The 22,768-nt window shown below is 50.3% G+C and overlaps 1 protein-coding gene across 1 annotated transcript in view; it reads left to right on the forward strand.

The window, feature by feature from the left end:
- TMPRSS9 (transmembrane protease, serine 9) overlaps positions 1-22,768 on the forward strand; it is a 31,441-nt gene that overhangs the window by 3,903 nt on the left and 4,770 nt on the right. The window contains exons 2-12 of the mRNA XM_018050775.1: positions 750-876; positions 3,077-3,219; positions 4,062-4,103; positions 9,173-9,286; positions 11,019-11,190; positions 15,454-15,728; positions 17,288-17,424; positions 18,156-18,474; positions 19,419-19,590; positions 20,057-20,328; positions 20,884-21,020. Coding sequence (XP_017906264.1) covers positions 750-876; positions 3,077-3,219; positions 4,062-4,103; positions 9,173-9,286; positions 11,019-11,190; positions 15,454-15,728; positions 17,288-17,424; positions 18,156-18,474; positions 19,419-19,590; positions 20,057-20,328; positions 20,884-21,020 — 1,910 coding nt within the window. The remainder of the gene's footprint in view (positions 1-749; positions 877-3,076; positions 3,220-4,061; positions 4,104-9,172; positions 9,287-11,018; positions 11,191-15,453; positions 15,729-17,287; positions 17,425-18,155; positions 18,475-19,418; positions 19,591-20,056; positions 20,329-20,883; positions 21,021-22,768) is intronic.

A 22,768-nucleotide genomic window follows, 5' to 3' on the forward strand; every position in this document is an offset into this window, starting at 1 on the left:
AAAGTGTTAGTCACTCAGTTGTGTCCGATTCTTTACAACCCTGTGGACTGTAGCCCACCAGGCTCCTCTGTCCGTGAGATTCTCTAGACAAGAATACTAGAGTGGGTAGCCATTCCCTTCTCCAGGGAATCCTCCTGACCCAGGGATCGAACCCTGGTCTCCTGCTTTGCAGGTGGATTATTTATCATCTGAGCTGCCAGGGAGGAGGTGGGAATTGCCCCAAAGTTGAGGTAAGGTCTTTTAAGGCCATTTCAGCCATTTTTGGCTGAAGTTGACCCGGGGCCCTGGACCAGGCATTTCTAGGGGGAGTCAGCCTTCCCCTTAAGGGAACCTGGGGACACCTGGGGCTTTTGTGCTGGACCTGGGGGCCTTCAGGTGAGTGATGGGTGAGAGTGGATGAGGGGGCATGTAGTGACTTCCCTGACGGTCCATTGGTTAAGGATTTGCAGGGGATACAGGTTTGATCCCTGGTAGGGGAGCTATGATTCCACATGCCTGGTGGTCAGAAACCAAAATCATAAAGCAGAAGCATTGTTGGAACAAATTCAATAAAGACTTAAAAAAAATTGTCCTCTTAAAAAAGAAAAAAAAAGAGCACTGTTAATAGTCACTCAACCCCCAGGGAGTCAGCCCACCCATTAGTTGGGATGATCAGCCCTGGGGTGGCGGGGGGCCTTGGAGGCCAGCTTCGCTGACTGAGCCCTGCCCCTGCAGTGGGCGCTCTCACGGGGCCCTGGTCTCGTCCGCAGCCTCCCTCTCCACACAGGGCGTCGACGTAGAGCACACGGCTGAGCTGCGTGGGATCCGGTTTGCCCCCAGCTTGCAGCAGGAGACCTCAGAGTACTACCGCACGCTCACGCCCGCTCTGGAAATGCTGGTGAGGGTCCTGGGAGCCAGGGGTGGGGGCGGCAAGTGGGTGGCCAGGGGCTCTGACTGAGGCAGTAGGGCAGAGGAAGGGAGAGGGGCCATGGGAGGAACAGGGCGCGGCTGGTTCTTTCTGGAAAGCAGGGGATGGCAGCATTGGGTGGGAACCTCCGTCTACAAGACCCATAGGTCTTATTGGAAGGTTGTAAACTGCATTTCAGTAGAGAAATCAGAACTTTCCTATGTGGCTGGTGGGAATCTGAAAAGGGCAGCCTCTGTGGAAAGCAGTGTGGCAGTTTGACCCTGATGCTGGGAAAGATTAAGGGCAGGAGGAGAGGGGGCGACAGAGGATGAGATGGTTGGATGGCATCACCAACTTAATGGACTTGAGTCTGAGGAAACTCCGGGAGTTGGTGATGGACAGGGAAACCTGGCGTGCTGTAGTCCATGGGGTTGCAAAGAATTGGACACGACTAAGTGACTGGATGATGAACAGCAATACCACCTGACCCAGCCATTCCATTCCTGGGTGTCTGCCCCAGAGAAACAAAAATGTGTGTCCACACAGAAACCTGCTCCCAAAGGAAACGTGATGCTCCCAGCACATGAGTCATGATAACCCCCAAGTGAGAGCAGCCGGACTGTCCATCAGCAGCTAATGGACAAACAGCTGGGAACCCTCTATGCCCGGGAGTGTCACCCAGCCCTGACACCCACTACCACCACCACGTGGGGAGAACTTGCCGCTCAGTGAGAGACGCAGACACAGAAGGACACTCAGGCTGTGACTCCGCTGGTGGGGACCGTCTAGAACAGGCTGATCCACAGACACAGAGAGTGGGTTCCTGTGGTCAGGGGCTGGGGGAGGGGATGGGGGGTAACTGGTAATGGGGATGGGCTTCTTTTGGAGCGATGAGAATGTTTTAAAATAGTGGTGAGTTGTACAAATCTGTGAATGTACTAAAAGCCCATCTAACTGTATACTTTTAAAAGATGAGTTTTTATGGTAGGTGACTTACACCTCCTTTTTTTGGCTGCACTGTGTGTCATTTGAACTTCCCTGCCCAGGAATTGAACCCACGCCCCCTGCAGTAGAAGCACAGAGACTTAACCACTAGACCACCAGAGAAATCCAACTTATACCTCACTTGGTCTTTTTTTTTGGCCATGCTATGTGGCATGTGGGATCTTAGTTCCTCTGAAAGTGAAAGTGTTAGTCACTCCGTCATGTCCAACTCTTTGCGACCCCCATGGACTATAGCCCACCAGGCTCCTCTGTCCATGGGATTCTCCAGGCAAGAATCCTAGAGTGGGTTTCCATTTCCTTCTTCAGGGGATCTTCCCCACCCAGGGATCAGCCCAGGGCTTCCACATTGCAGGCAGATTCCCCTTACCAGGCATGGAACTAATGCCCACTGCAGTGGAAGCTCAGAGTCTTAAACACTGGACCTCCAGCGAAGTCCAAATTCATCCATTCTTAAAGTGACATTTAGTACAGTCACGGAGTTGTGCAACTATTACCTCTAATTCCAGGAGCTTTCATCACCCCCAAAGGAAACCCTATCTCCCCATCAGCAGTCATTCCCATCCCCTCCCCAGCCCCTGACCACCAGGAACCCACTCTCTGCGTCTATGGATCAGCCTGTTCTGGACGTTTCCCGTCAGTGGAGTCACACCCTGTGCGTCCCTCTGTGTCTGCTTCTCTCACTGAGCACCGTGTTCTCAGGGTCCGTCCACGTGGTTGTGAGTGTCAGGGCTTCACCTCTGCTCTTGGCTGCATGATGCTCCCGTGTGTGGAGGGACCACATGTTTCTCCATCATGTGTTGGTGGAGCTGTGTTTTCATAGGCACGACCTGGCACTGCCCACCCCATCACTCACTCAGCAGTGTGAACTTACTGCACACATGGAGTTGAAGAGGAGGTGCTTTTCTCCTCTTCCCCCACTCTCCCACCCCAGGGTCTCCATGGGGTCTCACATTTGTGGCTGTTGTTTCTCTTGCAGTTTGTCAGCAGCTTTCAAGAGACAGAGTTGGAGTCCAGCTGCGTGGGCTGCACGGTGCTGAGTTACTGGTGAGTGAGGGCCTCCTGGGGGTAAAGGATCTTGGGGGACCCTTGGATTTGCAGAGAATTCCAGCTGAGAAGTGCCCTGCCTCTCAAGGCCAATGTCCTCCCCACCAGGGAGGGCAACGCCAGCGTCCTGGTGCGTTTCCGGCTGCACTTTCTGCTGCTGGCCCTGTGGACGCCGAGCCCAGGCCTGGAGGAGCAGCTATTGCAGCGGGGACTTCATGCAAGGCTGCAGGGCCCTGGCATCCCCCTGGCCTCCTATGGCACCATTGTGTCTGCCCAGCTCACAGGTGAGTGACCCCAGGGTTGTGGCATCCCCCAGCCCCCTGTGGCACCATCGTGTCTGCCCAGCTCACAGGGGAGTGACCCCAGAGACAAGGAGACTTTGGGAGGGACGTGCTGGGAGAGGGGAGCCAGGTGGAAGTTGCATTAAACTTGACACTTTCCATAATCGACCCTTTCAGTGACAAGGAAACATATATACATTGCTTTACCTTCGGTGGTAGACACCACAGGGTGGCAACTTGTAATTATTTTCATCTTTGTCACCCACTGGGTCTCTGTCAAGATGACTCAACCTGGCTATCATAGCACAAAAGCAGCAAAGACAATATATAAACAAATGGACACTTATCTGTGTATCAATAAAACTTTATAAAAACAAGTGGTGGGCCAGATTTGGCCCCTGGCCCCCTGGTATAGAACTAAGCGTAGATGTTATGCTCTAAAATTCTAAGATTACTATGTGTTGGGATTTGACAGCCAGATGTGATTTTAGAGTGTGCAGATTAAAAGGTTGTTGCCTTGACCTGGCATTGGAGGACATTTATAGTCCCCTTCTACCACTTGGTAGATAGGCTTGGTGTCTGAGTAACCTCACCAGTGCTGAGAGAGATTTCTGCACAGATGAAATTGTTTCAGGTCTACACCATCCACTCTGGCAGCCACCTGCCCCATGCGGCTGTTGTGCTCTTATTATGAGGAACAGAATATTTTATCTGATTTTATCTCAGTTGAGTTAGAATTTAAGGGGCTCCCAGGTAGACAGTGCAGTTCTTTGCTTTGCAATATGATGTTGTCAAAGAAATTCGCCACTCGCTAAATAATCTTTTATCTCTTTGTTTTGCTGCAGGAAGCCAGAAGGGGCCACTGTCAGAAAGAGACTTAAAGTCAGGTATGTTTTGATGAATGAATAAAGAAAATGTGGTGTTTACACCACACATGTACACATATACACAATGGAATACTACTCAGCCATAAAAAAGAATGAAATAATGCCATTTGCAGCAACCTGGATGGAGCTAGAGATTCTCATACTAGAAGTAAGTCAGGCAGAGAAAGACAGATACCATATGACATCACTTATATGTGGAATTTAAAAGATGTTACAACAAACTTATCTACAAAACAGACTCACAATATTGAAAACAGATTTGGGATTGCCAAGGTGGAGGAGGGTCAGGGAGGGAAGGATTATGGGTTGGGGATTAGCAGATACCAACTATTATATATAGGATGGATGAACAATGAAGTCCTACTGTATAGCACAGGGAACTATTAATATATTCAATGTCTTGAGACAAAACATAAGGGAAAAGAATATGAAAAAGTACGTCTACATGTATAACTGAATCGCTTTGCTACACAGCAGGACTAAACACATTATAAACCAACTACTGTTGTTGTTTAGTCGCTCAGTTGTGTCTGACTCTTTGCAACCCCATGGACCGCAACACGCCAGGCTTCCCTGTCCACTATCTCCGGGAGTTTGCTCAAATTCATGTCCAATGAGCCATCCAGCCATCTCATCCTCTGCCATCCCCTTCTCTTCCTGCCTTCAACCTTTCCCAACATTAAGATCTTTTACAGTCAGTCGACTCTCTGCGTCAGGTGGCCAAAGTATTGGAGCTTCAGCTTCAGCATCAGTCCTTCCAATGAGTATTCAGGGTTGATTTCCTTTAGGATTCACGGGTTGGATCTTCTAAATGTCCAAGTGATTCTCAAGAGTCCTCCAGCACCACAGTTCAAAGGCATCAGTTCTTCAGCGCTCAGCCTTTTTTATTTTCCAATTCTCACATCTATTCATGACTACTGGAAAACCCATAGCTTTGACTATATGGACCTTTGTAGGCAAAGTAATGTCTCTGCTTTTTAATATGCTGTCTAGGTTTGTCAACGCTTTTCTTCCGAGGAGCAAGCATCTTTTAATTTCATGGCTGCAGTCACCGTCTACAGTGATTTTGGAGCCGAAGAAAACAGAATCTGTCACTGCTTCTATTGTTTGCCCATCTATTTGCCATGAAGTGATGGAACTGGATGCCATGATCTTTGTTTTTTGAATGTTGAGTTATAAGCCAGCTTTTTCACTCTCCTCTTTCACCTTCATCAAGAAGCTGTTTAATTCTTCTTCACTTTCTGCCTTTAGGGTGGTGTCATCTGCATATCTGAGGTGATTGATATTTTTCCCAACAGTCTTGATTCCAGCTTGTGATTCATCTAGCCTGGCATTTTACAAGATGTACTCTACGTGTAAGTTAAATAAGCAGAGTGACAATATACAGTCTTGACACACTCCTTGCCCAATTTTGAACCAGTCTGTTGTTCCATGTCCAGTTCTAACTGTTGCTTCTTGACTTGCATACAGGTTTCTCAGGAGGCAGGTAAGATGTTCTGGTATTCCCATCTCTTTAAGAATTTCCCACAGTTTTTTTGTGATCTACACAGCCACAGGCTTTAGCATAGTCAATGAAGCAGAAGTAGATATTTTTCTGGAATTCTGTAGTTTTTTCTATGACCCAGTAGATGTTGGCAATTTGATCTCTGGGTCCTCTGCCTTTTCTAAATCCAGTTTGAACATCTGGAAATTCACAGTTCACATACTGTTGAAGCCTAGCTTGGAGGATTTTGAATATTACTTTGCTAGCATGTAAAATGCGGAGAAGGCAATGGCACCCCACTCCAGTACTCTTGCCTGGAAAATCCCATGGATGGAGGAGCCTGGTAGGCTGCAGTCCATGAAGTCGCTAAGAGTCGGACCCGACTGAGCAACTTCACTTTCACTTTTCACTTTCATGCATTGGAGAAGGAAATGGCAACCCACTCCAGTGTTCTTGCCTGGAGAATCCCAGGGATGGTGGAGCCTGATGGGCTGCCATCTGTGGGGTCGCACAGAGTCGACATGACTGAAGTGACTTAGCAGCAGCAGCATGTGAAATGAGTGCAGTTGTGCAGTAGTTTGAACATTCTTTTTTGGGATTGGAATGAAAACTGCCCTTTTCCAGTCCTTTGGCCACTGCTGAGTTTTCCAAATTTGCTGGCATATTGAGTGCAGCACTTTAACAGCATCATCTTTTAGGATTTGAAATAGCTCAGCTGGAATTCCATCACCTTCACTAGCTTTGATCGTAGTGATGCTTCCTTAGGCCCACTTGACTTCACACTCTGGGATGCTCTAGGTAAGTGACCACACAATTGTGGTTATCCAGGTCATTAAGATCTTTTGTGTATAGTTTTCCTGTGTTCTTGCCACCTCTTCTTAATATCTTCTGCTTCTGTTAGGTCCATACTGTTTCTGTCCTTTATTGTGCCCATCTTTGCATCAAATGTTCCCTTGGTATCTCTAATTTTCCTGAAGAGATCTCTAGTCTTTCCCATTCTATTATTTTCCTCTGTTTCTTTGCATTGTTCACTCATAAAAGCTTTCTTATCGCCCCTTACTATTCTCTGGAACTCTGCATTTAAATGGGTATTATCTTTCCCTTTGTCCTTTGCTTTTTGCTTCTCTTCTTTTCTCATCTATTTGTAAGTCCTCCTCAGACAGCCATTTTTGCCTTTTTGGATTTCTTTTTTTTGGAGATGGTTTTGATCACCACCTCCTGTACAATGTTACGAACCTCCATCCATAGTGCTTCAGGCACTCTATCAGATCTAATCCCTTGAATCTATTTGTCACTTCCACTGTATAATCATAAGGGGTTTGATTTAGGTCACACCTGAATGGCCCAGTGGTTTTCCCTACGTTCTTCAATTTAAGTCTGAATTTCGCAATAAGGAGTTCATGATCTCAGCCACAGTCGGCTCCTTGTCTCTCTCTCTCTCTCTTTTTTTTTTTTTTGCTGACTATATAGAGCTTCTCCATCTTTGGCTGCAAAGAATATAATCAATCTGATTTCAGTATTGACCATCTGGTGATGTCCATGTGTGGAATCATCTCTTGTGTTGTTGGAAGAGGTGTTCGCTATGATCAGTGCATTCTCTTGGCAAAACCCTGTTAGCCTTTGTCCTGCTTATAAATCAACTGTACTTCAATTTTTAAAAATCAAGTATGTTTTTTCAGCCCCTTGCCCTCTGCCCAGTTTTCTCTGCAAACACCAAGAGAGGTTTCCTGAAGCGTCTTTAAGGCACACAAAGGAAATCCCTCAAACACAGTAAACACTAGTTCTGTGCACCAGCCTTTTATGGGGGAGATGGAGTCATAGTCCTGTGTGAGCAAAGGATCTAAAAAATGAGGCACTTTTGATTGTTCAGAGCTAAGCATAATTAGAAGAAGGCACTATATTTTTTTAAGTGATGTAATGTTGGAATCAAGATTGCTGGGAGAAATATCAATAACCTCAGATATGCAGATGACACCACCCTTATGGCAGAAAGTGAAGAGGAACTAAAAGCCTCTTGATGAAAGTAAAAGTGGAGAGTGAAAAAGTTGGCTCAACATTCAGAAAAAGAAGATCATGGCATCCGGTCCCATCACTCCATGGGAAATAGATGGAGAAACAGTGGAAACAGTGTCAGACTTTATTTTGGGGGACTCCAAAATCACTGCAGATGGTGATTGCACCCATGAAATTAAAAGACGCTTACTCCTTGGAAGAAAAGTTATGATCAACCTAGACAGCATATTCAAAAGCAGAGACATTACTTTGCTGACTAAGGTCCATCTAGTCAAGGCTATGGTTTTTCCAGTAGTCATGTATGGATGTGAGAGTTGGACTGTGAAGAAGGCTGAGCGCTGAAGAATTGATGCTTTTGAACTGTGGTGTTGGAGAAGACTCTTGAGAGTCCCTTGGACTGCAAGGAGATCCAACCAGTCCATTCTGAAGGAGATCAACCCTGGGATTTCTTTGGAAGGAATGATGCTAAAGCTGAAACTCCAGTACTTTGGCCACCTCATGTGAAGAGTTGACTCATTGGAAAAGACTCTGATGCTGGGAGGGATTGGGGGCAGGAGGAGAAGGGGACGACAGAGGATGAGATGGCTGGATGGCATCACTGACTCAATGGACGTGAATTTGAGTGAACTCCGGGAGCTGGTGATGGACAGGGAGGCCTGGCGTGCTGCGATTCATGGGGTAGCAAAAAGTTGGACATGACTGAACTGATCTGAACTGAACTGAATGTTTTTGTTAAGAGAAAAGACAGAAAGCATACAGTTTTGGGAGGGGGAAAGAGTCTGCACCACCTAGAATTTCACTGCTTTAAATATTCTGACGCCCTCCTAGCCGGCTCACAGCATGAGTATCACACAATGTCTGCCTCTTCGTGACCCCATGGACTTAGCCCAACAGCCTCCTCTGTCCTTGGGATATCCCAGGCAAGGATACCTGAGTGGGTTGCCATTTCCTTCTCCAGGGGATCTTCCTGTCCCAGGGATCGAACCCACGTCTCTTGCATCTCTTGCATTGGCAGGTGGACTCTTTTACATTTATCCAGCTCTACCTCAATGGTTCCCAGCTAGGGGTGATCCTTCCCCCAGGGGACACTTGATGATGTCTGGGAACATTTGTAGTCATGACGGCTGGGGGCTCCTGGCATCCAGAGGTGGTGGGCTGGCGATGCTCTTCACCCCACAGTGCCCAGGATGGCCCCCTACCCTGCAGAGAATGATTGACCCTAAACGTGAACCTACACTTCAGTGACAAGTTTTATGTTATATGTACTCTACTCCAATTTAAAAATTAATTTCACCTATTTCTTTTTTTAAAAAATGAGTGGTAGAAATGTAAAAAGTACACACGTGGGACATGTATGCTTGGGCTGCACAGCCCTGGCCCGGGTGCTGACTGGCATTCTTGTGTGTTATGTGTCTGTACTGACTCTGAGAAGATTGTTTCAGAAAGACTTAGTGAAAAGAAAGCAGAGAAGTGATGTTCTTCCTGCTCTGCGGTATCTGCCTGGAGAGAGAAATCTCTGTGCAGACAGGAGAGGTGGAGTGAGGCCAGGCACCTGGTTCTTGTCTGCCCTCAGGCCGCTGTCCAGGGAATGCCTTTTCCTGCGGGAACAGCCAGTGCGTGACCAAGATGAACCCAGAGTGCGATGACACAGCGGACTGCTCCGACGGCTCCGACGAGGCCCACTGCGGTCAGTCTGCCTGTCTGAACTGGCCCACAGGTCACATGGCCTCTCCAGGGTCAGCTGCTGGCTCTGCGCTCTGGCCCACTGTGCCCATCCCATGCAGACATGCGGGTCTGGCATTCACTGGAGCTGGGCAGAGAAAGGGAGGGAGCACCTATGATATGACAAGAAACATGAGCAGGAAGCAGAGAAGGGAGAGCTCGAGGTGTGGGGGGGAGAAGGGAAGATATCAGGCTGATAAGAGGTCCTGGTCAAACCGGGAAGCCTCGAATACCAGGAACTGGAGGTCTCTCCTGTACATAGTGGGGAGTCACCAAAAGGATCTGAGTAAGGGAAAATTACAGTTGAAATGTCGCAAGAGTAGTCAACATTTTTCTAACAGTGCTAGCCCACGCGATAAGGCAGGAACAGTGGTATAAGTATTGGAAAGGAAGAGGGAAAACTATCAAAATTTGCATATGATTATCTAAATGAATCAATAAATTGACTAAAAGGAGATTGGAAAAATAAGACAGTTCAACAGTGAGGGGGAGATAAATCCTAGCACATAAAAAAGTGATTGCTTTTCTTTATACAAGTAATAACAGGTTAGAAGATATAATGGGAAAAAATCTCACTGTTGATCAAGATGTGCTCAGTCGCTCAGTTCTGTTTGATTTTTTGTGACCCCCCCCCCATGGACTGCAGCCTGCCAGGCTCCTCTGTCCATGGGATTTCCCAGGCAAGAGTACTGGAGTAGGTTGCTGTTTCCTCCTCCAGGGGATCTTCCTGACCCAGGGATTGAACCTGTGCCTCTCATATCTCCTGCATTGGCAGGAAGATTCTTTCCCACTGTGCCACCTGATCAATAGCAACACAAAATAAACATGGGTCATGTCTATAATAACAATTAAATAGAAAATGTTGCTGAAGGACATAAAAGGAGACTAAATAAACAGAGATATGGCATCCTATGAAACGATGGACGTATAAAGACTTTGAAACTTTCAAAATACATGGTGAGGAACACATTCATGGTGTCTGGTGCCTGGATGTCGAAGATAATATAGAGGTTGATTGAAATTGGCAGGTGTGGTCAGGAGTCCCCGCAACCCCTCAGACTCAGTGATTCACTGGAAGTACGCATAGGACTTGGTAAAGCTGCTGTATGCGTGGTTATACCTTCTTACAGTGAAAGGATACGGCTGAAAGTCAGCAAAGAAAAGTACAGAGTCCAGGAGAGACAAAGCTCAAGCAAGCTTCCATTTAGCCTCTTCCAGTGGAGTCAGGTGGACAGTGCTTAACCAATTTGCCCAGAAGCATATGTGACATCACACACAAAGTATTTCCAACCCCGGGGAGCTCACCCGAGTCTTGGTGTCCAGGGTTTTGTGTTAGGGGTTGGTCACATAGGTACGTAGCACTCATATAGCTGAGTTTAGTGTATGATTGTCTTGGATCTGCCAAAACAAAGGACCTCAGGCTGAGTGGATGAGACAGCAGAGATTTACTCTCTCCCCGCTCTGGAGGCTAGAAGGCTGAGACGAAGGAGTTGGCAGGGCCAGTTCCTTCTGAAGCTGTGAGGGATAATCTGTTCCATGTGGTGTCCCAGAATCTGCTGGTTTGCTGGTTCAGATCTTTGACATCTGAACATGGGGACCGTGGGGATGAGAGGCTGGAGATAGATATGCCAGAATGGCCCCTGGGCAACTGCAACACTGCCTTCTGGGGGTCCTGGTTGGTGATCTCTGTCTTGCAGACTGTGGCTTGCAGCCTGGCTGGAAGACAGCTGGCAGGATTGTGGGTGGTGTGGAAGCGTCCCCAGGGGAGTTCCCTTGGCAAGTCAGCCTCCGTGAAAACAACGAACACTTCTGTGGGGCCGCCATCATCAGCGCCAGGTGGCTGGTGTCTGCTGCCCACTGCTTCAACGAGTGAGTCCACGTCCCTGCAGGCTCAGAGCCCTCCCTGCCCCTGTATCCCATCTTCCTTCCACTCTGGGGACTCCACCACCCTGGGAGTGTCCTTGGAACTCGCTGTTTTCTTTCCTTCTCTTTTCTTTTTGTTAAATCTGAATGTATTTTAATTGTGGCAAAATATCCATAACACAAATTTACCATTTCAAGTGCATAGCTCAGTGGCATTAAGTACATTCACGTTGTCTATCGTGTAATCATCCCCACCATCCATTTCCGAAACTTTCTCATCTTCCCAAATTGAAACTCTGGCCCTTTAAACACTAACCCAGGGACTTCCCTGGTGGTCCAGTGGTTAAGACTCCACACTTCCAACACTGGGGACACTCAGGTTCAATCTCTGGTCGGGGAACTAGGATCCAGCAGGCCAAGTGGCCAAAAAATAAGAACAAACCACCACCAACAAAAAAATATCTATACTGACTCCCCAGCCCCTCCCCCAGCCCCTGGCCCCGCCATCTACCTCCTGTCAGTGGATCTGACTCCTCTAGGACCCCCCGTGAGTGGGATCAGACAGTTTTGTCCTTCTGTGTCTGGCTTCTCTCATCGAGCATCCCGTCCTCAAGGTTCATCCAGGTTGCAGCAGGTGTCAGTTCTTTCCTGTTTTGGTTAGATAATATTCCGGTGTGTTGTTGGACATGTCTGTTCATTTATCCATCGATGGACACGTGGGGTTCTCCTGCCTTTTGGCTGTTGTGAATAACGCTACTACAAACGTGGCTGTGAGAGTATCTGAGTCGCTACTTTCAGTTCCTTTGGGCATAAATCCAGAGGGAGGATTGCAGGCTCATATGCTGGTTCTATGTTTACTCCTTTGAGGAGCCGCCATCCTGTTCTCCACAGCGGCTGCACCGTTTTCCATCCCCGCCAGCCATGCACAAGGGCTCCAAGGTTTCCACATTCTCGAGAAGTTCCTTTAACATTTGTTGTAAAACCGGGTGACTATGTGGGTGGTCTGGAGCGCTTGGCTGGCCACCGGGCATTGCCTTGTGTGGCTGCTGCGGGCTGCTGTTCAGTGGGTCCTGATCACAAGCTATCTAGTTGTGGGGTCCTAGGGGGCCTGGGGCTAGTGCTGACTGCTGAGTGGCGGGTGGAGTCCGGATCCTGAAGACTGAAGTGGGGTTGTTGCCCCCCCACTGGCAGGTGAAGCCAGGTCCTGGGGTTGGTGCCAGCCTACTGACAGGCAGAGCTGGTTCCTGGAGTCTGGCTGCAGGACCTGGGGATCCCAGAGCTGGTGTCAGATCATTGTTGGGGGTGGGGCTGGTTCCATACACAGCCAGGCATGGGTTCCGGAATGTCCCGGAGGTTGCACTGGCTTGATCGTGGGCAGGGCTTGGGCCTGGTCCCAGGGCAGGGGCTGGCGTGCCTTGTGGGTCATGGTCTTGCATCTGGTGTCTGCCACCTAAGGGCTTTCCCAGTGGCTCAGGGGTAAAGAACCTGCCTGCAGTGCAGGAGCCACAGGAGACGCGGGTTTGATCCCCGGGTCAGGAAGATCCCCTGGAGGAGGGCATGGCAACCCACCCCAGTATTCTTGCCCGGGACACTGCATGGACAGAGGAGCCTGGTGGGCTACTGTCCATGGGGCTGGACACGACTGGAGCAACTTGGCACTCATGGTGTCAGCCCCCTAGTGGTGAGGCTGGTCTAGCAGGCTTTCTGTGGTCCTGGTCCTCTGGTGGGCGGGGCTGAGTCTAGGCGTGGCTGTGGGGTTGGGGGCGGGGAGGTCTCAAAGCGGCCTGTCTGCCGATGGGTGGGCTGTGTCCCCCGCTCCTCCCGGCTCAGGTAGCTGCCTGGCTTTGGGTGTCCCACCACCTGGCATCTGCGGGCCGTTGGGCAGGGCCAAGTCTTGGGGCAAAGAGCCAAGGTGGCTTCACTAACATCAGTGTTCACGTGGCTGGAGGTTCCCCAGTATGCCCCTCACTGGTGTCTGTCCCCAGGGTGATCCCACAGTGCCACCCCCACCTCCCCAGGAGACCCTTGGAGTCCAGCAGGCAGGTCTGGCCCAGGCGTCCATTGAATTACAGCTTCTGCCCTGGGGCCCAGTGCACCTGGGTTCTTTGTGAGCCCTTCAAGGATGAGGCCTCCTTCTCCCCTGTCCTGTGAGGGCTCCTGCAGTTAAGCTCCACCAGCCTCCAAAGGCAGAAGCTCTGGGGACTCCTCTTAAAAGCGCTGGGCCCCGGGATCGGGGGCCTGATGTGCTCAGCCCTCTCGCTCTTGCGGAAGCCTCTGCAAAGCAGTTAGTCTCCAGCTTGCGGCTGCGGGCCTGGGGGCACGGGGTTTGACTGTGTCGTGAAGCTGCCTCTCCTCGTCTCGCTGTGTTTCCTTCTCTGCGTCTTTAGTTGCAGGAGATCTTTGCTGGCAGGTTCCAGTCTTTTCCATCGATGGCTGTTCTGCAGAGAGTTGTCATTTGGGTGTGCTCCTGAGAGGAGATGAGCTCAGGGTCTCTGCTGCGTCATCCTGGCGGAGCTCCCCATTTCTCCACATCCTTGCCATTACTTGTTACTTTTGTTTGCTTGTTTTGTTTTTTATTAGTCTATGTTTTTTGGCCACTTGGCATGCAGGATCTTAGTTCCCCAACCAGGGACCAAACCCATGTCCCCTGCTTTGGAAGTACAGATTCCTAACCACTGAACCACTAGGGAAGTCCCTATTTGTTTAATAATGGCCATCCTAGTAGCTGTGAAGTGGTGTCTTATTGTGGTGTTTTTAATTAATTTGTTTTAAATTGGAAGATAATTGCTTTATGCTATTGTGTTGGTTTCTGCCATACACCAGCGTGAATCAGCCATGGACATACTTATGTCCCCTCCTTCTTGAACCTTCCTCTCACCTCTCACTGTGGTTGTGACGTGCGTTTCCCTAATGATCAGTGATGCTGAGCATCTTCTCATGTGCTTATTGGCCATTTGTGTATCTTCTTCGGAGCAATGTCTATTGAGGCTCTTTGCCCAGTTTTGAATTGGGTCGTTTCTGGTTATTGTTGAAGATGGTCAGAATCTTTAAAAACCAGAGTGGCCAATCAGAACGGAGCTGGCCTAAGGTAGGAGAAGGTTCTGGAAGGCTCTGGCTGTGCCGGGCATTGCTAGTTGGTTGTTTCCCTCTGAGGAGTCCCTGGGGAGAGGGCAGGGCAACAGGCAACATGGACTTCCTGGGAAACCACTGCCTGAGAATTGCCCTGGGTCAGGGGGTCACTAATTCCCAGGGTAACCTGGTTCTGATCCTGGGAAGACTATCTGGGGGACACAGGTCACATAAACAATGACATTCAGGTCAAGAAGAGTTGTTTTCTTTTTATTGTTTTAAATTTCATTCCTCTCAGCATTTTATTATGAAAATATTTCAATAGAAAAGATGGAAAAATAGTACAACAAATACCCATATGCCTGTAAGTAAGTCCACTACATACAAATGAGTTCCTTTCTGAGAGTTCATTCATTAGTCCGATTTGTAAGTCTAACAAAGTAAGCCTAGGTACCCAGCTAACACAGTCGGTTATATGCTACTGTACTGTAATAGGTTTATGATATTCTTTACACAAATTATACATAAAAAGCAAACATAAAGCATAAAGAAAACATTTTAATCTTACAGTACAGTCCCTTGAAAAGTACAACAGCTGGCATACAGGGGCGTGTTCACACCTTTGAAAGTTCCCAGCTTGAAGATTTGTACGTAGGGGATTTACTGTACCTGATTTCAAAAATTGTTACTATTTCACCATATTCTCTTTCTCTCTCGCTCTCTCCATCTGGCTATATCTATAATCTATACCCCCCACACCTCTTCATACATACAAATCCTTGCCAAACAGTTTGAAATTAAGTAGAAATAATGCATCACCTCTGAGGCACCCTAGCACATTTGAACAACTAAAGAACAGTCTCCAAGACACATGTACCATCACACCTGAGAAAACTGAAACGGCTACACAGTATCATCTAGTGCCCAGTCTACGTTCAGTGCCTCCCTCTCCGCACCCTAATCCCGGCCCTGTGGATCCTGTCTTTGTTTAAAATGTTGATAATTCATGGACCATGTTTTAATTTTTGTGCGTTCGTTCTGATTTTTGCCAATGTTTCATGGAAAACATTCCCATCAGTTTCCATGGCTGTTTAGGGGCACCTGCCTCCTGGGTAAGTGCCCCGCTCCCCCTTCCCACCCCCCACCACCCCCGGCTCCAGCCTTGGTGAGCCTCTGAGCCAGGATCTGTCTGCCCCGCAGATTCCAGGACTCCCCGGAGTGGGTGGCTTACGTGGGCACCACCTACCTCAGCGGCTCAGAGGGCAGCACAGTGCGGGCCCGCGTGGCCCGGATCATCACACACCCATCCTACAACTCGGACACAGCTGACTTCGACGTGGCGGTGCTGGAGCTGGGCAGACCCCTGCCCTTCAGCCGGCACGTGCAGCCCGTGTGCCTGCCGGCCGCCTCGCACGTCTTCCCACCAAGGAAGAAGTGCCTCATCTCAGGCTGGGGCTACCTCAAGGAGGACTTCTGTAAGCACCCACTGCCCGCAGCTAGGCCAGCAAGGCACGACCAAGCAAACATCCCACGGTCTGGCCTGGTTAGCCGCGAGTTCTGTATTTGCAAATTCACCCACTTGCAAAAATGCATCTGACCCCCCCGGTGGCCACTTGTAGGGGCTCTGGTCATCCACAATGTGGAATCTGTTCCCAGTGAGGTGGTGGAGCCTGGTGACACCTGCCTTCTCGGCTCTGCTCAGACTGGAAACTGGTGTCCTTCTTCTGGTCTATTCACCACCATGTTGTCATTTTTTTTCATTTTCGTGCTTTCTGTGGCAAGTTTGACCAAATCGAAACAGGCCCCAAGCATGGAGCTGACGTGCCAACTAGGGTCCTAAGTGCAGGAGGGCTGGGATGTGTCTCACAGGGAAGAAATCCATGTATTCAATGAGCTTTGTTCAGGTGAGGGTTATAGCGCTATGGACTGTGAGCTCCCTGTTAGTGAATCAACAACACAGGATAAGTGAGGTGTCTTTAAACAGAAACACACGCACTGTCATGAGGTTACGTGTGGATTGGCTGTGACCAGGGTCTCAGGGGAGCCAGGCCCTGGGAAGGTGATATCAGTGTAGGGGTAACTATGTCAGATCAACTGTGATTGATGGTGAGAGGTGCTAGGAAGGAAACAAGAAGGAGGAGTTGGGGTCGGGGACATCTTTAGGAAAGGGCCTGAGATGGTGGTGCCTAATATAAGACCAGGCATCCCTATTCCAGGGGTTGGGTAGCAGGCCATTCAGGGAGAAACCCCTGCCCACACGGAGCCCCCAGTCCAGGCTGGCACTGCCTGATAGAATTGTCGGTGGCAGACACCCAGCATGTCTGTGCCATCCACTAAGGGAGTCAGCAGCCCCGTGACCCGGGTTGGCATGACTGAGATACTGAATTCTCTGTTTCATTTCATCGTGATGAGCTTCAGTCTGCACTTAAATAGCCTTACAAGGCCAGTGGCTATTGTGTTGGACAGCACAATTTCAGGGGCAGTAGATAGTAAACAAGAAAACTGACAGGTGGTGACATATCAGGTGGAGTAAAATCAGGCAGGGATGCAGGGGCAGAGGGCTGCAATTTAAAACAGGAGATGAAGAAAGCAGATTCCACAGGGACAAGCCTTGTAGGCAGCCGGAATGGCATGTGCAAAGGGCCTGGGGTAGCCAGGATAGCTGCTCCAGGCTTGGGCATTCAGGTTCAGCTGGGGGTAGGGAAATGCCCTGGAGGGTTTGAGGGAAGGCTACCTAATCTGATTTAATGTTTAGTCAAGATGGGGCTACTGCCAGGCTAAGAAACGTTTCCAGCAGGGAAGTGGGGGCTCAGGGTGGGTAGGTTTGGGGAGGGGAGGGAGGAGCCTAGTCTTGAGATGTCCAGGCTGGGAGGGTAGTCAGTGGGCACTGGTGGGCCTGGCTCCTTTCTGAGCTGGGGCTGCAGCAGGTCCACCGCACGGGATAGGAGAAACTGAAGCTCAGGCTCCCAGCTCAGGGGTGTGGACTGCTGGGGTCCTGGGGTGCTCCCCCCTCATCTCTCCCCATCCCGAGCAGTGGTCAAGCCGGAAATGCTGCAGAAGGCCACTGTGGAGCTGCTGGACCAGGCCCTGTGCGCCAGCCTATACGGCCACTCACTCACCGACAGGATGGTGTGTGCTGGCTACCTGGACGGGAAGGTGGATTCCTGCCAGGTGAGCCCAGCACCTGGGGAAGGGGCCAGGGGCCCCAGGGGACGCTCCACCAGCCCCTGAGGTCCTCGTAACAGCCCCCGATCCTCCCACCCAAGGCTCCCCTCTCCCAGAAATGGGGGGGGTCTTCTGTCTCTGGTCCACCACCAAGACCCTCTGCTGGGTTGGCCACATGGCTGCGGGTTTCCTTTTTAGTTTGTATCTTTGCTGCCCTTTCTAAGGCCTGGTGGGTGGGAAGCGGCTACTAATGTGCTCTGCTTGGCACGTGAGAGCCAGAGACTGGAGAAAACGTCAGGAAATAGCAGGAGAGAGCTTGTGTTTAAGGACATAAGTGTGCACGGTGAGCTGGGTGTGAGGAGGAGGCAAAGGAAAGCAAGACAGGATGCTGTGGCTGCCCATGAGATGACTGGAGGTTCCTAAGCCACTGGTGACATTATCCAAGATCTATGGGGCTAAGGAGAGGAGGGGATATTGTTTATCTGGGCTGGGTTTTTAACTGCCAGTGGTGGAACTGAAAGAGGCCTTAGAGATCCAGAGTCCAAGTGTCCTGTTGTATTTTTCGAGGCGGAGACTGAGGTTCTGAGATGTGAGTTTTCAGCCACGAGTGCTCCGTGGGCTTGTGAGGAAACACATCCTGCAACCAGGGCTCCCCCTATGACCCGTAGCTCTGGATCTGGGGCCAGATATGGCCAGGGAGCCCCAAACCCTCCTGAGGGTGTGCCTCTGTCTCCCAGGGTGACTCAGGGGGCCCCCTGGTCTGCGAGGAGTCCTCTGGCAGGTTCTTCCTGGCCGGCATCGTGAGCTGGGGAATCGGCTGTGCGGAAGCCCAGCGTCCAGGGGTCTACGCCCGAGTGACCAGTCTGCGGGACTGGATCCTGGAGACCATTGCTGCTGCAAGCAAGCCTCCAGCCCCCACGGTGGCACTCACCTCCACCACCCTCAGCACTGCCTGGCCCACCAGCCCCAAGAGCCTGGTGACTGACACCCTCACCAAACCCACACTGGCCCCTAATGCTGTGCCTCTCGACTTGGCCACCGCTTCTAAGCCACAAGGTATTTTCTGGGGAGACAGCAGCAGTGTGTGTCTGCTCTGCACAGGGTCGGATGGATTTGGTACTGGCTTTCTAAAGCACTCTGGGGAAGAGATGGGTGATTGATTAGTGATGTCTGTCAAGTGCATGGGTAAAGGCATGTGGTCAGCCTTCACATTCCCCTGGTAGCTCAGCAGTAAAGAATCCGCCTGCAATGCAGGAGACCTGGGTTCAATCCCTGGTTTGGGAAGATCCCCTGGAGAAGGAAATGGCAACTCACTCCAGTACTCTTGCCTGGAGAATCCCATGGACAGAGGAGCCTAGTGGGCTACAGTCCGTGGGGTTGCAGAGTCAGATGCCACTGAGCATCTGCAAAACTCGGGCCATCCAGGAGGGTGTACTCAGAATATCCTGAAGGTTCAGCAGGGGGCCAGTGACCAATGTGGGGGGCGGGCAGGGTCAGAGAGAAGCTGAGTTGAGGCTATTACAGACATGGCACCCACAGGCAGTATATGCACTCTCCACCGGTCTTGACCATGTGGTTTCCGAGGACCCACGTCCAGGATCCACTGGCCCATCTGATGCTGACCCCTCTTTATGGTCCCACAGACCTGCGAGGCTGGGAACCAATCCAAACTCTGCCTCATTTAAATGCCGCCTGCACCTGCCCGGCCCCCAGCCCCGTATAACCAGCTCTGTCCATTGAGCCCCCTGGGTTGTGCTGTAGGGGCTGCAGGTGTGTGTCTGCTGCGCTGAGGCTGGTGGGGCAGGGGCCTTTACGACCTTGCCTTCTCCTTTCTCACCCACATCCCCCGCTGGACGAGCACTTAGGGCGCCTTAAGTCTTGGTTTCCTCATCTGTGTGATGCGCCACTTCCCAGCCAGAGACCCGGGGCCCCCCTGGAACCAGGGTGGTCCCGATGCCAGCAGGCTGAGGTGCCCGGACCCTCCTGTCTTGTCCCTGCAGAGTGTGGGGCCAGGCCGGCGCTGGAGAAGCCCACCCGGATCGTGGGGGGGCTTGGGGCCTCCTTGGGGGAGGTGCCCTGGCAGGTCAGCCTGAAGGAGGGCTCGCGGCACTTCTGTGGAGCCACTGTGGTGGGGGACCGCTGGCTGCTGTCTGCCGCCCACTGCTTCAACCAGTAAGGCCCCCTTGACTCCCCCGATATTACCGGGCAGGTCCCCCACCATCAAATCCCCATGTGCTCAGAGACCACTCAGGACCGAGGGCTGGCGGGGGGAGGGGCCTCCCCTCCCCACCAGGCTCACATCTAGATGCAGATGGGATGAGGTGGTTGGGGGGCAGCATGAAGAAGTAGGGGGCTCTGGGGAGTGGCTTCCGGGAGGAGCCTGGTCTGTAGGGGACACAGGGGCCAAGTAGTTGGGGGGACAGGCCCCTCCCCTTTGCTCAAAGGCGGCAGCATTGACCTCTGATGGTCACAAAGCTGTGCAGCCCTCTCACACCTCCTTGTCCCAAAAGGAAATGAGGCCCGGGGTCAAGGGGTTCCCTGCCTCACCCTCCCCGGGGCCTGGGTCCCCCAGCTCTGCCTGGTGCCCTGGGGGCTGCAGAGGTGGGGGCGGGGAGTCTGAGCGGCCCCTTCCTGGCAGCACGAAGGTGGAGCTGGTGCGGGCCCAGCTGGGCACCGCGTCCCTGTCGGGCGTTGGTGGGAGCCCCGTGAAGGTGGGGCTCAGGCGGGTGGTGCTGCACCCCCAGTACAACCCCAGCATCCTGGACTTCGACGTGGCCGTGCTGGAGCTGGCCAGGCCTTTGGTCTTCAACAAGTATGTGCAGCCCGTCTGCCTGCCGCTGGCCATCCAGAAGTTCCCTGTGGGCCGCAAGTGTGTGATCTCCGGGTGGGGCAACACCCAAGAGGGCAACGGTGAGCTCCCCATGACCCCTGGCCTGGGGCTCTGATCCCCCTGCTTACAGACCACTCACCTTTCCACTACCTCAAGGTTTCAAACTCCAGCCTAAGGCAGCTGCTTTTTATTTTATAAAGTTTTATTGGCACACAGCCACACCCACTCACTCATAGAAGGCCCCCTGGGGCAGCAAAAGCAGAGCTGAGTGGTCTGCATGAAGACTGGCCCATAAAGTGGAATGTATCTACTGTGTGGCTCTTTATGGAAAAATGTTGGGGGACCCTTGTTATACCATGCATAGGCCCCCACCAAGAGTTAATGCCTCCTTTGAAATCTGAGTAGCCCCCTTGCAGGGCACCCAAGGTGCTAGGGAGCCCACTTGTGGGCCATGGTGAGGTTCTTGGGCTCTGAGGTCTACCTCTGTCTTAGTCTGTGACTTTACACACATCCCTGCGAGGACACGAGCCTCTGTGCCTCCCTCTGGGTGGGGGTGCTTGTGGTCAGAGCGAAGCCCTCGCTTAACAGTGAGCCCTCTGTAAGTGGCCCTGGGTGGATGCTCCTTGTCTTGGCAGCCACCAAGCCTGACCTTCTGCAGCGGGCGTCTGTGGGCATCATAGACCACAAGGCGTGTAGCGCCCTCTACAACTTCTCGCTCACAGACAGGATGATCTGCGCCGGCTTCCTGGAGGGCAAGGTGGACTCCTGCCAGGTGAGTTCAGGAGGGACCTGGCTGAGAGGGACCGTGACAAGTCCTGATTTAAAAGGCTGCCTAGCACGTGTTAACTGAGAATACATGGGTATGTAAATGACCACCCTGTCACACCTGACATGGGGGTGACCCATTTTTAAGGGGAAACCAATTGGATCCAGAACATAAAAAGCTAGCTAGACCACGTAATCAGGGCCAGAGACACTTACAGGGAAAAGAAGTCCAGGGAACGCCCTGGCTTGGGGCTCAATCCCTGGTTAGGGGACTGAGATTCCAGAAACCATGCTATGTGGCAAAATAAATATAAAAAAATATAAAGAAAGAGAAAAAAAAATTCACAGACCAGTATTACTTAGAAGCATAGACAAAAAAAAAAAAAGCCTAACAAAAAGCAAATTCAATCCACTAGGGTATTATAAGGAAAAACATCACAACCAAGGTGAGTTGATTTCAAAAATCTCGGCTCCACACAGGAGACTCCGTTAATGTTATTCAATGCAATTGTACTTTGAAGAAAGAGAAATAGGATCATCTTCAAAATCAGAAGAAAAGCATCTGAAATATAACAGAATCCTACAGCAAACATGATGCTTTAAAATCATTTTACTGGAGTATAGTTGATTTACAGTGTGTTGGTTTCTGATATACAACAAAGCGACTCAGTTATATGTGCATATACTTTTCATATTCTTTTCCATCATAATTTAAAAATACTGAATATAGTTCCCCATGCTACACAGTAAATCCTTAATCTGTTTTCTGTTTAGTAGTGTGTATCTGTTAATCCCAAACCCCTAGTTTATCCCTCCCTGCCCCTTTCCCCTCTGGCAACCACAAGTATGTTCTCTGGGAGTCTGTTTTCGTAAGCTTACCTGTGTCATATTTTAGAGTCCACATATAAGTGATACGTGACATTCGTCTTTCTGACTCCTCTCACTTAGTATGATCATCTCTGCATCCATGCATGTTGCTGCAAGTGGCATGACTTCGTTCTTTTTTATGGCCGAGTAATAGTCGATTATATATATGTACTGCATCTTCTTTATCCAGACCTGCCCGGGGACATTTAGGTTGCTTGCCTCTCTTGGCTATTGTGGACCGTGCTGCTGTGAACTTTGGGTGCGTGTATCCTTTTCCAGTTAGATTTTTCGTCTTTCCTGTATGTATTGTCCAGGAGTGGGACTGCAACATCGTATGGCGACTCTCATTTTTAAAGGACCCTCCTACTGTTCACAGTGGCTGCATTAATTTACACTCTCAGCAGCAGTGTAAGAGGGTTTCCTTTTCTCCACATCCTTTCCAGCATGTTATTATCTGTAGATTTTTTAAAAAATATGATGGCCATCCTGACTAGTGTGAGGTGATACTTTTTTTTTTGTTTTTTTTACTTTTTCCATTGTAGTTTTGATTTCCATTTCTCCAGTAGTGATGTTGAACATCTTTTCATGTTCTTATTGGCCATTTGTCTTCTTTGGGCAAATGTCTATTTAGGTGTTCTGCCCATTTTTTGATGGGATTATTTTGTAGTACTGAGTTTGTGTATTTTGGAGATTAAGCCCTTGGCAGTTGCATCGCTTGCAAATATGCTCTCCCATTCTGTAGGTTGTTTTTCATTTTATGCTTCGCTGTACAAAAGCTTGTTAAGTGTGATTAGATCCCATTTGTTTAATTTTGCTTTTATTTATCTTGCCTTGGGAGATTGACCTGAGAAAACATTGGAAAGGTTTACATTTTGCCTATGTTAACTC

This window comes from Capra hircus, chromosome 7 (genome assembly GCF_001704415.2).
Source record: "Capra hircus breed San Clemente chromosome 7, ASM170441v1, whole genome shotgun sequence".
In the NCBI taxonomy this organism is placed as follows: Eukaryota; Metazoa; Chordata; class Mammalia; order Artiodactyla; family Bovidae; genus Capra; species Capra hircus.